The sequence below is a fragment of the Asparagus officinalis genome, chromosome 7 (genome assembly GCF_001876935.1).
Source record: "Asparagus officinalis chromosome 7, Aspof.V1, whole genome shotgun sequence".
Taxonomy (NCBI): domain Eukaryota; kingdom Viridiplantae; phylum Streptophyta; class Magnoliopsida; order Asparagales; family Asparagaceae; genus Asparagus; species Asparagus officinalis.
Genome location: NC_033800.1, coordinates 134,385,927 through 134,401,378, shown reverse-complemented (window position 1 = coordinate 134,401,378; position 15,452 = coordinate 134,385,927). Strand labels below are relative to the sequence as shown.

The window sequence follows — 15,452 nt, the reverse complement described above, 5'->3', positions numbered from 1 at the left end:
CAGTCTTCCGTCAAATGAGAAAGAAGAGCTAATTGCTTCATTAGAGAGTACATCGATGTTTTTGTATGGAACTACGAAGGTATGCCAATGCTCGATCCTAATATGGAAATGCATCGCCTCAATATTAAGCCGGATGTCGAACCTGTCAAACAACAGCAACGACGGCTTCGTCTGCAGATTATGGAGGCAATCGAGTCCGAAGTTAAAAAGTTTATCGACTCGGGTTTCATCAGGGAGGAGCAACATCCTGAATGGCTTGCCAATATTGTCCCGGTCCTTAAGAAGAACGAAAAATCAGGATTTGTATCAACTTTAGAGATCTTAACACCGCCTGCCCAAAAGACAATTTTCCTCTTCCCATCATGGATGTTATCATCGATAATACATGTGGGTTTGAGATAATGTCCTTCATGGAAGGATTTGTTAGGTCTCATGTTATCAACCTACATCTTTTAATCTTGTTTTGATGATTACAAACAATTCCTAATATTATTTGTCTAGTGTTTATGTTTTCTTTTTAGGTATTCTAGATAAACAATATGTTGGAGGTTGGATGGTTTGAGCCTTCACGATCACATCAAATGGAGGTTGGCGGAATATCGGTATGAAGCCATTATACATCAAGTCATATTCAAGATCAAGCATCATCCGCAACCAAGTCAGAGCTTATTAAAGATCAAGATCATCGCTTGGTATATTAGTTTAGATTTTATATTATGTGTGTTAAATACTTCAAGCTCAATCATATACACACGTACACGTTTTGTTTTTATATATATATATATAAAGTTTTGAAAAGAACATGCCAACTCTTTGTTTTAATAACTTTCAAGTCTCTTGATCAAAAATTATTTTTTTCAAGACCATATATACAAAACAACAATATATAAAAACAATGGTTTGTGTTATATATATATATATATATATATATATATATTTCATGATTATATGTGAAAATATTGTATTCTAGTTTATAGACTTAACATTCATAATATACATCTTCTATTAAGTCTATAAATTCAGTTTATGAAGTTCCAAAACATGGTGTAGTCAAAATGTTAAAACAAGTATGTTTACATTTTCATGTTTTGGACTATTTTGTAAAATGAAGAGATTTCTCATTTGGGAGGTGATTTTTAAAAACCAGTTTTTGTAGCATTTGTATTATCATGTCTACAATTATTTCTCAAAGTTTTATATTTTTCTGAATTAGTTTGCTATTTTTAAAAGCAGTTTAAAAATCAGATTTTTTGTTTCAGTCAAGCTAAAAACCTGTTATCAGTCGGCTAGTCAGTCGACTGATGAAATCAGTCGACCGATCAGTCGACTGAAGAAAGTGCCTGCAATTCAATAAAAGTTTCTGTTTTGTTTTGGTCGACTGACCAGTCGACTGATGAGGTCATCAGTTGACTGATAAGATTCGTCAGTCGACTGATGAGCTGGAAAATGCCTCCAATGGTCAGCTCATCAGTCGACTGATGCATCCCGTCAGTCGACTGACCAGCTCCAACGGCTATACTTCCAACCTTTGTTATTTTATCATTTTTACTGGTTTTTCTTGGGTTTTGTGCCTTGGTTTTTCTTCCTATATAAACCCCTATTGTTCTCATCAGAATCAAGTTTTGAAAGAGGGTTTTTAACAAGAGTTTTAAGTGTTTAAAAGTTTGTTTCTTAAAGTTTAAGTTTGGTGTTTGAGTTTACAAAGAGTAGGCTTGCATTTTTAATTGAGGAATTCATCCTCAATCTTCATCAACCTCTTTGTGTTTATAGAGAAGTTTTTCTAATTCTATTTTCTAGCAATTCGTTTTTGTTTTTCTATTATCATTTATTGCTAGTTTGTTAATTGAGTTAGATTTTGTTTATCCTCATTTTATCACACACACCCTATTTGAGCTTGTAGCATTTCATACATCATATATTGGGTTGTGGGATTGTGGATTTGTGAGATGGAGCTTACATTGAGTTCTCACCCATTGTAGAGAACATTTTATTATTTTTGAGCCTAATTGTGAGTTACACATTATATCACACTTGTACACCGAGAGGAGTGTATGGTGAGAGACGGGGTTATCCCAAGAGGAGTGGCGTCGGTAGTAATGCCTAGAGGTAGGTCGTAATTCCGAGCACTTGAGGGAAACACGGGCTAGAGACCAACACTTAGAGGGTATAAAGTATGATTGCAAGAGTGTGTTATTGTAAAGTTTTCGGTGAACTAGAAAATCATATTATGAGGTGTATACGTTATTCGGGTGAGCGTAGAAAACCCGGTTGTGATAGTGAATTTCTCCCCGGAAGTGGGGAGCGGAGACGTAGGACGGAAGGTCCGAACTCCATGATCATATTATTGTGTTTGGAGTGTTCTTTGTTTCCACTAGTTGTTTACACTATTGTTTCTTGTTTATTTTCTCTTTTGTTTTTATTCTTGCATATATTACATTGTATATCTATCTTGTAAGAATATTTTGTTAATTGGCATTAATATCTAACAAGATTAGCAATAACCCTATTTATCCCCCTCCTCTAGGGTTCTTTCAGGATTTTGTAGTTATAATCAAATAAAGATGCATCCAGATGATAAAAAGTGTTGGACCCTAGAGGGGGGTGATTAGGGTTTTAAGGCAATAATTATGCAATAAAAAATAATACAAGCAATACATCACAAAATGAACAACCAAAGTAAGTGAGATAGAGTTAGAAATCGTTATCCAAGTGACGCGTGATGTGTTAACAAGGTTCAGCCCGCTGATCTACGTCCCCGCTCCCCACTCTTGAGGAGAATCCACTACACAACCCGGTTTAGAAGCCGAAACTTCTTCTACACAACGATCTCCATAAGATCTCACAACTGCACAGTTGATCACCACAAGATCTCACTCCCACACAGTTGAACTCCACAAGATCAAGCTCACAATAGTAGTAAATGGTGTAAAATTCTCTCTTTACAGTGTCCCTATGGAAAGGAGAAAGATCACACTTGAAGCTTGGGAAGTGAACTTGAAAACAGAGAAAATAGGATTGAAAATTTAGCTCTCAGTAAAACAGAACTCTGGTTTTTCAAATTGCTTGGGACAAGTTAAAGAAGAGGGGTAGAGGGGTTTAAATAGGAGAAAACACTACAGCCAAAGCCCATACCCAAATCCCACACAAACCCGTAAAAATCATTTCTCAGATTTGTACCAAAAAATCCGTTGGAGTGAATGTCGGTCGACCGTGAAATTCTCACGGTCGACCGCGTGCCACTTTCGAATCTGAGAAAATTTCCAGAGACTTTTACGGTCGACCGTGACGATCGAACGTGGGGATTTTCAGATTGACGGTCGACCGTCACGGTCGACCGTGAAAGTTTCTGCTGCCCACTAGGAGAAAAACATAGGCGTGGTCGACCGTGGTAGTCGACCGCAAGCTGACACAAAGGATATCTATTTTTAAAAACTGTTTTTGACTGTTTAAAAATTTGTAAAAATACTCGGTTGATTTCTAAAAATTGTGTAACTTTGTAAAATGTTTTTAACACTAAAAACAAACTGTTTAGAAAAGTAATTTTGTGAATAGGTCCTCATACTTGTGAAAAATGATAATTTGTCAAAACGCTCAGTATAAGTATGAAAACGTGTGTGTGATATCCCAATAGCTTCAAATAAAATCTATAACTACTTGCCTACATTCTAGCACTAGAGAGAAAAGAAAATCTAGCAAATATCCTCACATAGAATTACATTTCTTGAGTCTTGATATTGCTTTGAGTTGATGAAGCTTATCGTTGCGTTTATTATTCTTGATTAAACATTGCTTCATCACTATGCCTTCTCCTCCTTTGGATATCATCGTTGTAGCTCATATTCCATCTAATCCTCCATAAGTGGTACTAACAAGCTTGATATATATATTAACTACGATATCACTCAACAAGTAATTAGTACCGATAATGGTGGTTGTAAATCATCATCAAAACATAAGGGCTAACAATCTCCCCCTTTTTTACGATGACAGCCAACCATTATATGGGAGCAAAATAAATATAGCTTATAGATAGTAGCTCTGCCTATCTATGAGCTCCCCCTAATTATGTGCAACAATTGAAGAGATTTCTCTCCCCCTTTGTCACCATCAAAATGGGGTAAATGGTAAACAAAAAAATGCATATGATGTGCAACAAACAAACAAAACAAAAGCTTTTACATAGTGCATAAACCCAAATCATTTCTTATGCGACAAAAATCATCTTCACTAAAAGGCTTGGTAAAGATGTCCGCTAATTGAGATTTGGTGTCAATATAAACAAGGGAAACATCTTGCCTCTCTACATGATCGCGTAAGAAATGATGGCGCACATCAAATAAACAAGGGAAACATCTTGCCTCTCTACATGATCGCGTAAGAAATGATGGCGCACATCAATATGTTTAGTTCTAGAGTGCAAAATCTACATGATCGCGTAAGAAATGATGGCGCACATCAATATGTTTAGTTCTAGAGTGCAAAACAGAATTTATTGAAATATTTATAGCACTAGTGTTATCACAAAAGATTTTTATATTTTTTTAAAATCAAATCATAGTCAACTAAACTTTGTTTCATCCATAAAACTTGGGCGCAACATAAGCCGACGGTAATGTATTCCGCTTCCATAGTGGACAATGCAACATAATTTTGTTTCTTGGAAGCTAGATGTTCGATATTATTTTTTATGTGATCATGTAGAAAGGAAAGTTGTGTCCCTTATTTATATTGATACAAAATTATAATTAGCGGACATCTTTATCAAGCCTCTTTGTGAAGAAGATTTTTGTCGAATAAGAGGTGAATTAGACATGTGCATCCATGATTTATGTTTGTTTGATCACTTATGATTATTTTTTGTTTTTATGAACTCATAAATCCAGCATATTTTGATGTTACTGTGAGTGTTCGATGAGTCTCTGTTCAATCGACCGAATATATAACATGTCGACTTATTACACTGTTCAGTCGACTAGTATCTGATATATTGAGTCGACTAATTTCTGATAAAAACCAGTCGATCGACTACATTATCAGTCGTCTGATTACTCATCTACAAGTTTTTCATGGATTTTTCTTCTTCTCCTCTCTTCATGTTTTTGTACCCCATTTTGATGTTGCCAAAGGGGGAGAAAATCTCCTAAAATTCATACACATAGGCTTGGGGAGAATCTTATAGATAGGGGAAGCATCTATGTATAAGTAATATTTTTATTTCTTTATTTTTATGCTCCTTTATAATGGTGGTTTTTCATCATCAAAAAGGGGATATTGTTAGGTCTCGTGTTTTGATTATGATTTACAAACCCTATTATTGGTACTAATTTCTTGTTAAGTGATCTTATGCAGGATGTGTTTATCAAGCAATATAGTACCATTAAAGGAGGATGGATGGATTTACACTTTAATGATGATATTCATGGAGGTGGAGGCAAGTTGATGAAGAAGCCTTAAATGCTCAAAGATTGACTCAAGGATATATCTACTTAAGAAGAGCATTCAAGTATATATTCAAGAAGAGCTTCATCAACAAATGTTAGCAAATATCGATACTCAAGCTTTGTATACAATCGTAAGTGATATTTGCATTTTATTTCTCTCTAGATCATAATGTAGGTAAAAAATAAATTTGATAACTTTTGAAGCACTAGGGGATTACACACATACATTTCAAAATTAGCATTTTTGACAGTTTTTGCAAAATAATGAGTTTTCACAAATGAAAAATGATATTTTAGAAATTTCTCTTCTAAAATATTTATTTTCATATTTATAAACGTTTCCCCAAGTTTTACTATTTTTTTGGAGTTGTTTTTCTATTTAAATCGAATTTTAGAAAATCAACTTTTTAGTTTTTTTTTAAGTATCAGCTGTGTATTAGTTTTTAGTCGACCGACCAAGTTGATCGGTCGACCGACAAGAAGCATTTTTATGGCATCCTGTATTTATAGTTTATCAGTTGACCGACCATAATTTTCAGTCGACTGATTCTTATTAGTCAACCGAACTTATAGACCAGTCGACCGATGGCTATATTAGCAGCACTGTAAGTTTTCAATCGTTCTCATCAGTCGGCTGATTTGTAACATTAGTCGACTGATTCACTATAATAGCTAGTTTTTCAGAATCTGGTTTTTAAGGGATTTATTTTGATTTTTGGATTTCCTTTAGATTTAAGCTGATATATTGAGAGACTATAAATAGTCCTCAGTTCTTATTTGGTAAAAGCTAAGAGAGAACTTTGCAAAAACTTGAGATTTTCATTTTTGAGACTCCTAAGCTAAATTTTCTTCTCTTCCTCAAGTTCTTTCTCTTTTGGGTTTTCACTTTCATATACTCACAAACCCTGAGCTTAAAATTTCTTATCTCTTCATCCTTGTCATAGGATTGCTATAAGAGAGATTATTTTGTTCATCTTGTATTGTGTGGCATTGTGTGGAGAACTAGATCTTGAGGAGATCATTGTGTAGAGAATTAGATCTCGGGGAGATCATTGTGTATAAGTTCTGCCTTTCAAACCGGGTTGTGTAGTGGATTACCATCGGGAGAGGTGGTCGAGAACGTGGGTCGAGAGTGGCCAAACCTCATGAACATATTGTCATATTCATTGGCTAACTATCTCTCATACTCTCTCCTTTATTATTACCTTATTATCATATTTTGTGTCTTAAATTGAATTGTATTTTTATTAGTTGCACATTATTGTTTGATTATCCTATTTACCCCCTCTAGGGTAATTTCAGAGATAGAGTTTTTAGTTTTTCCTATATATATTCTTCTATTGTTGGAGGAAAAACTAAGCAGATGAGAGAAAACCAATATTTTTATAATCTAGGGTTAGCAAAGGGCGTAGCCTGATTCAAGAATATTGTGCGAGATGCGAGGGTTTTGTAGTCTTTTCCATGCAAAAGATTACATCATTAGGAGAGAGTTTCACGGTCTTTGTTCGTTCAAAAGATTGTAAGAAGTGAGTTTTGGAGAGAATATAAGAGTTGATTATGTATGTGAGGTTGAGAGATTAAGAGACGAGAGTTAAGTGGTTCCTCTTGTAGTTCTCCCTGATACATAGTGGATTTCTTGTATTGTTGTCGCGTGGACGTAGGTCAAAGTTAGTCAACCGAACCACATAAATCTTGGTATTCTTTCTTTTTGATTGTGGTTATTTTATATCTTGTTGATTATGGTTGGCTTCCGAGTTGAACATATCACAGTAAGTGGGGAGACTAAATTCCCAACACAAATAATTTCACGGTCACCATCATCAATCAATGCTCCTTGATATTTCTCCTCTTCAACTTAACCAGCAACCCATTCTTCGCTTGAATAACAATTGCAATCTTAGGCACAACAGGGTGGCCTTCGACTACCTCCACGCTAAAGCTGTATATCACTGTAGTAACGATCAGTTTTATGTTGAGTTCGTGATAACTCAAATCATTTGAGAAGCAAGATTGGGTTTGGACTCTAATTAGGATTAGTTATACTATCCTAAGTAGAATTGGATTAAAGGAGTTAATTAAATTGCAAAATCCAATTAGGATTCAAGTTAGAGTTCTAATAGGATTGAACAAAATCAATCTCCATATATGTTGATGTCTGATATCACAGTCAGTTGAAATCGTAGAGTTGCTGGATTATCGAGGGATTGAATGGTCGAGAGGGGGTTGCTTTCCTTCTTCGACTTTATGCCTGGTTCTCAGAGCTCGGGAGGGACGAAATACTTACACACATAAGAATCGTGGGAGTACGGGGCTTGTTTCCTTCGTGGTACCTCTGACGATCAAGTCAGCTGGTGGACTTAGGTGAGGTGAAGGAAGAACGGTCTAAAAATGTGTCTAGAGAGTTTTTAAGTAGTAAGGAGAATCCAACCTCTTTTCATGATGAATAGCATATGTATTTATAGAGGACACCCAAGGCCGAGTCGACATCTAGTAGGAATGCGCTTTATGATGATAGCGAGGGGTGAGCTGGAGGCTAAGTCACCTTCTGCTCGACACGTGTTGATTGGTGGGGAATGGGAGATCTCTTCAGTAACATGGGGAATCAGCAGCCGTTGAGGCTTGTCTGCGAGTGACGTGGAGTCACTTCGGTGACATGAGGAATCAGCAGCTATTGAGACTTGTCTATGAGTGACGTGGAGTCACTTCTGTGACATGGAGAATCCGCAACCGTTGAGGCTTGTCAGTGGGTGACGTGGAGTCACTTCTCTGGTATGGGGACCCTCCAGCCGTCGAGGCTTATCGGCGGTTGACGTGGAGTCTAATGATGATCATACAAGGTCAAACAATGTTGAGAAATAATGTTTGGAACCGCCCTCGGGGGAAGTGTCGGGTGACCGCTGAGTAGCTATCTTTGGTTTGACTGAGCCCGCCTTTCGAGTCATCCTTGAGGAATAAAGTCAAGTCTGCTCTCAGAATAATATATTTGTGGGGACAAGGGACACCTTATAACAATATATATTGTATCAATCTATTGGTTTAACAACAATAAAAAAGAGAGATCTATATTCCACCATTATTAGGGGTGTGTAGTTTCAACCTCTTAAAATCTCTTCTCGAAAGAAATAAGATCTTCTCCCTTCTCCCCGTGGACGTACACGGATCATCTTGATCGCGTGGAACCGCGTTAAATCTTATTGTTTGTTGTTTGTCTTGATTGCTTGGTAGATTAGGGGTTTCTTGATGGTTTAAGTTTTATCTTTTGCAGTTTTTTGTTTGTTGTTTGTCTTGATTGCTTGGTAGATTAGGGGTTTCTTGATGGTTTAAGTTTTATCTTTTGCGGCTTGCATACTCCAACAATTGGTATCAGAGCTACTATGGCGACCAAGACAACATCGACCAAGTTTGAGGTGGAGAAATTTGACGACGAGTCGAATTTTCTCTTGTGAAAGATGCGCGTCACGACGTTACTCGTGAAGGAAGGGGTCCACCAATCCCTAGACGGTTTTGAGAAGAAGCCATGCACTTTGGATGAAGATGAGTTGAAAGTTATGGATGTCCGCACAAAGGCTACGATTATCATGTGCTTGTCAGATGAGGTGCTCTACAACGTTATGAACGAGAGCACGGCTGCGGCTATGTGGTGCAAGTTGGAAAGCTTGTATATGACGAAGAGTTTGTCAAATAAACTCTTCAAGAAGAAGCAGCTCTATGAACTTCAAATGAAGGAAGGTATGCTTATTCTACAACACTTGAACATCTTAAATAGGATTATTGGTGATTTGTTAGCTCTTGAGGTGAAGCTAGAAGAAGAACACCAAGCTCTTCTGTTGCTGTATTTGCTTTCACCTAGTTACAATCACTTGGAGACTACCATCATGTAAGGAGACTTTGGAGTTGGAGGATGTCATCTCGGTACTTCAGAATAATGAGCTCATCAGGAAGACGGACACAATAGAGGAATCTTTAGGTCTAGTGGCCAATATAAAGAAAAGGGAAGTCGAAGGGACAGGAGCAGGTCAAGGCTCAAGGAAATTCTAGTTCTGTCGTCTGTTTTTGGTGCAAACGACTAGGTCACTTCAAGAAGGATTACAAGTCATACAAGGAGTACTTGAAAAAACAGGATGACGGGACTGATAGCACTAAGGGTAAGGATAACCATGTTGGTGTCATAGAAGATCTCTGTGATGTACTGACTGCGGAGTCAGGTACGGGCAAGTATACCGATGATTGGTTACTTGATTCAGGATGCACATATCACATGTGCCCAAGGAGGGAATGGTTCAGCACTTACAGGTTTGTTTCTGGAGGATCGGTTCTCATAGGGAATGATGCAGTGTGTCGGATTGGTAGCATTAGGAACGTTAGGATGAATATGCACGATGGACAAGAAAGGACTCTCTCCAATGTTCGGTATGTTCCAGGCTTAAAGAAAAATATTCTTTCGCTGGGAGCCTTTGAGGCTCAGGGGTGCAAGTTCAGTGATGAAGGTAGATCTATCACACTCACCAGGGATGCTACTTCTATTCTAAAAGGGGAGCACACGAGGAACTTGTATAGATTGGTAGGTAGTGTCATTGAGGGTGAGGTTTTAGCTGTAGTAGAGAAGACTGATCGATCGAGACTTTGGCACATGCGTCTAGGACACATGAGTGAAAAAGGTTTGTAAAAACTCCATGGCAAGGGCGTGCTTTCAGGAATAACTCAATGCAAACTTGACTTTTATAAGTATTATGTTATGGGGGAAGCACCGTAGAGTATCTTTCTCTACTTCGTAACATAAGTTCAAGGGGTTGCTAGATCTTTCCACACTGATGTGTGGGGGCCTCACCGAAGGCATCCATTGGGGGTGCGAGGTATTATGTTACCTTCATTGATGATTTCTCCATGAAGCTTTGTGTCTGTTTCTTGAGGTAAAAGTCTGAGGTTTTTCAGAAGTTCAAGGAGTGGAAAGCACTGGTGGAAAATCAGAAGGGGCTGAAATTGTAAGTCTTGAGGTCAGATAATGGGGTTGAGTATACCTCCGGGGAATTCAAAGAGTACTTGACTAATAAAGGCATCCAACATCAGTTAAGTGTGCTAGGATGACCAGAACAAAACGTAGTAGCTGAACGCATGAATCGGACACTGATGGAAAGATACCACAATCTCTTGCTACAAGCAGACATATCCGAAGGTTTTTGGGTGGTAGCGGTAAAGATATGTGTTATTTGATTAATAGGTCACCATCTACAGCCGTTGATCTTCAGATCCCAGAGGAGATATGGCGAGGATAATCAGTAGACTACTCGACTTTACGCATATTTAGTTGTCCAGCGTATAATCTTGTAGACAGTCAAAAGAGAAACAAGCTGGAGTCTAAGTCGAGAAAGTGTATCTTCATAGAATTCACTTCTGCAGTCAAAGGGTACCAATTATGGGATCTTGAGACTCACAGTGCCATTACCAGTAGAGATGTGGTCTTTGATTAAGACGCTATCATGCGGGAAGATTTGAAGACAGAAGACAAGGAACAAGGTGGAGCTCCAGATGCTTCTACAGATTCTCGGGTATAAGAGGTGGAGTTTTCGGAAAGCCCTACAAGCCCTAGTGGACCTACCGATGAGACTCCCACCGGCGATGGAGATAGAGCTACTACACAGGAGGAGCAGCCAATAGCGTTGAGACGCTCGATCCGTACAGTGGTGCCACCTACTAGATATGGTTGGGAAGACGATGATCATGTATCTTTTGCTTTATTCACAGAAGCTAGAGACACATGTAGCTACAGAGAGTCCGTTGAAGCTGATGATCGTGACAGGTGGATTACAACTATGGAGCATGAGATGGAGTTTTTGGAGAAGAATCAGAAGTGGGTTCTGGTTAATCTTTCAAGAGGCTCAAAGGCGATTGGTTGCAAATGGATCTTTCAAAATAAAGATGGTGAGCAATTGAAGGCAATGTTGGTTGCCAAGGGATATGCTCAGAAGGAAGGAGTGGATGACAATGATATTCCATTCATTTGTTGTTGGTTATTGTTGCACAGTGTGATTTGGAGTTAGAGCAGATGGACGTTAAAACAACATTTCTGTATGGATAACTAGAGGAGCAAATTTACATGAAGCAACCTAAGGGATATCTCCGCGAAGGTGAGGAGGACAAGGTTTATCTTCTTAAGAGGTCTTTATACAGGCTCAAACAATCTCCGAGGCAGTGGCAGACTGGGCATCCAACATATTTAATGTTATATATGGATGCTATGCTGATAGCTGCAAAGGAAAGGGTACAAATCGAGGAAGTCAAGCAGTTGCTGAGGATGGAGTTTGACATAAAGGATATGGAAGCAGCTAGGAAAACCTTAGGTATGGATATCTCACAAGACAGGGTTTTTGGCAAACTTTGGTCGTCCCAAGAGAATTATATTCTCAATGTGTTGAAAAGGTTCAGCATGGATGAAGCACGATCGGTTTCTACTCCTTTAGCCTGTCACTTCAAATTATCCTCAGAGCAGTGTCCACAAACAGTTGAGGAGCAGGAAAAAATGTCTCGGATACCATATGCCAGTGCGGTAGGATCGCTGATGTATGCTATGGTTTGCACTAGGTCTGACTTAGCCTATGTAGTAAGTTCAGTAAGTCGACTCATGTCAAATCTAGGAAATCAGTATTAGGAGGCGGTGAAGTGGATTCTACGTTAACTGTGAGGGACTGCAAAGGTTGGCCTATTGTTTTAGTTTTTGGAGGATAAGGGGTCCAAGAAACTATAGGGATACATCGATGCAGATTACGTATACGACCTTGATCAGTAGAGGTTGACGACATTGTATGTATTCACAGTTTCTAACTGTGCTATTAGTTGGAAGGCTGAGTTACAGGAAACTGTGGCTCTTTCGACGACTGAGGCAGAGTACATAGCTGCAGTTGAGGTATCAAAGGAAGCTCTATGGTTGTGGGGTTTGGTCAGGATGTTTGACATCGTGTAGGATTCAGTACCTATTTATTGTGTTAGTCAGAGCGCGATTCATCTTGCAAAGGATCAGAGGTATCACAAGCGGATGAAGCACATTAACATCAACTATCACAAGATCTAAGAGTGGATTGACAGGGAAAAGTGATCGAATTAGATTAGTACAAAGAAGAATCCAGCGGATATTATGACAAAGGTCATTCCAGTGGAGAAGTTCAAAGCATCTCTGGACTTCATCTACGTTCTTCAGTAGTAACTTTGGAGAAATACTCTTGGGAGGGAGTTGTATAAAGTGGGGGTTGATTTTGGAAAATCTTCACAAAGGATTGCTTCAACGTGATGTGAGTCAAGGTGAAAATTGTTGAGTTTGTGATGACTCAAATCAGTTGAGAAACATGATTGGGTTTGGACTCTAATTAGGATTAGTTATACTATCCTAATTAGGATTGAATTGAAAGAATTAATTGAATTTTGAAATCCAATTAGGATTCAAGTTAGAGTTCTAATAGAATTGAGCTAAATCAATCTCTATATATTGTATCAATCCATGGGTTTGACAACAACAAAAAAAGAGATCTATATTCCACCATTGTTAGGGGTGTGTAGTTTCAACCTCTTGTAATCTCTTCTCAAAAGAAATAAGATATTCCCCTTCTCCCCGTGGACGTACACGAATCATCTTGATTGCGTGAAACCATGTTAAATCTTGTTGTTTGTTGTTTGTCTTGATTGCTTGGTAGATTTGGGGCTTCTTGATTGTTTAAATTTTATCTTCCGTGACTTGCATAATCCAACATTTTATCTGAGTGATAGCCATGTGTTTCCCCAAACAAGACCCCGGTCCAGATTGGAATGCGATGAACTTGTATGAAAGCTCATGCTTCAGTGTTCCCTTCTCTGTAATCCATCTCTCTGTCTTGAACTCCAAGCAAGCCTTCCCCCAAATTTACTCTGTTCTCCCTATCGATACATGGACAAGATAATCTTGGTACCAGCCTAAACTTTGTGGCCACTGGGCAAGATATCAGCCTTACTTGCCACTTTATGATTGAAAGGTATGGGTGGATAAAGCCTTAGAGTTTCACACAAGACCGCTTGCACTTAGACCATCACTTCAATCTCCTCAACTTTGAACATAGTCATTTCATCATTTTCATCATCCTTGACCTTAGAGCAGGGTTTGAGCTTTCTAAGCTCTTCTAGGATCTTTTTCTCGACATCAGGGTTGTTGGTGACTAGCCAGAACATCCAGATGACCGCCGCTCATGTGGTGTCATTACGTGCAACTAGGAAGGTAAGCAATGTACCTTGTAGGAACTTGTCGTCATAGTGATCCATGAACAACATCATCATGTCATCATGTCCCTTTCCTGTGCCATCTTCTTCTCTTTACCCAACCATAGCCGCCTTTGTAGCATCCAGCAAAACCTAGGAACTATGTGTCGAAAGAAGAATACCTGTTCGATTTGGTCTAAGGCCATTGCAAATGGAACTCTAGGGAAGTTGGAAGCAAGGTTGCCAGGATCCACTCCCATGACCATAACACATATAGTGTCAAATATGAATCTCATGAACACGTCACTCAGATTGACCACCTTCTCAGATTCGGACATCTTGCTCAGAAGGGGAAGGAGCACCTTCATCACCTTGTTTAAGGTGAGCTCGCCAACAGAGGACCGAAACCTTGACGTGTTCATAAGTGCTTGAGCCATTCTCCTCTGGTCCCTCCATAAATCCCCATTGACATTGAGGATCCCCTCCCTGAATATGTTGAATATCTCAATGAACTCTTTACCCTTTGGATAGTTGGAGATTTGGATTGAACATGTGGTTGGCATTGTCAGGGCTGCATGTCAGTAAGAAGTCTATCCCACAGAACCACAGGCCTTTGAACATGAAAGTGTTGCCGAACTCTTGAAACATGGAGGTCGCGTGGTCGAGGAGGTGGTGTTTGTTGGCGATGATTGTCGGAAGCATGCCGACAACCGACCAGTTGATGACAACCTTGCTGCCTCGACGAGTCGTGCAGTGAAGGAGGTAGACGAGGACAATGGCAAGAATTGCTAAGTGAATCGCGGGATACTTTTGAAAGAAGAGGCACACGTCTTTAAGGTATGCATGTGATGTAGGATGCTTAATCTGAGTTGGAGTCTATTTAGATTAGGAAATATAGATTAGGAAATAAATTTAATTTTAGAGTCAAATTAGATTAGGAAACAAAATCAATTTTGATTCATGATTTGTTTCCTCTATTATAAGGAGTCTTTTTAGGATAGAATTTGACACTTTTTTTTGTAATTCTAGTCTTACTATGAGTCTTATTTGATACTTTCTATTTTTGTAATTCTAGTCTTACTAGGAGTCTTATTTGTTTTTCTATTTAAGAAGAGTCATGTAACCCAAAAGGAGAATAACTTTTCATCAATAAAATTTCTCTTTTCAATATTTTCTTCGTGGATTCAAAGATCGTTCTTTCTGGATTCAGAGAACATCATTGGTGGATTTCGAGGTTATCACTTCCGCGCTGCGTTAATTGGTATCAGAGCCTTGTTCCTCCGATCCGATGGCAGGTGATGAAGCCCATATTTCTCGAACTAAGTTCAACATGCTAAAGGTCGATGTTAAACAGATGAAGACTATCATGGAGCGACTTGCGACGGTAGTTTAGCGTCTGAACACGGTGGAAGTTCAAAATCGCGTTGATGGTCGCTAAAGACGTGATCTGACTTCACAAGATAAATTCTATAGCGATGATCATAGAGGCTACCGAAGAAAGGGGAACTATGATGCTGGAGGATTAAAAGTACCATCCTTCAATGGAAAGCTTCATGCTGATGATTTCCTTGATTGGATTGATAAAGTGGATAAGTATTTTGAGTATAATATATAATCCCAGAAGATTGGACATGGTGGGATGAAGTACTGATAAATCGATACCATCAAGGAAAGGATCCGGTTCGAACGTGGGCAAAGAAGAAGAAATTATTGAGAGATCGTTTCTTACCTTCTAACTACAAGCAATGGCAGGTGTCTCTAGTGGCAAACAACAAGACGCTCACCCCCGAAAAG

The 15,452-nt window shown here is 38.7% G+C and overlaps 1 protein-coding gene across 1 annotated transcript; it reads right to left on the bottom strand.

The window, feature by feature from the left end:
- LOC109847812 (alkane hydroxylase MAH1-like) lies at positions 13,733-14,221 on the bottom strand. Its single transcript, XM_020417052.1, has one exon. The coding sequence runs from the start codon at positions 14,219-14,221 to the stop codon at positions 13,733-13,735; it is 489 nt and encodes a 162-aa protein (XP_020272641.1).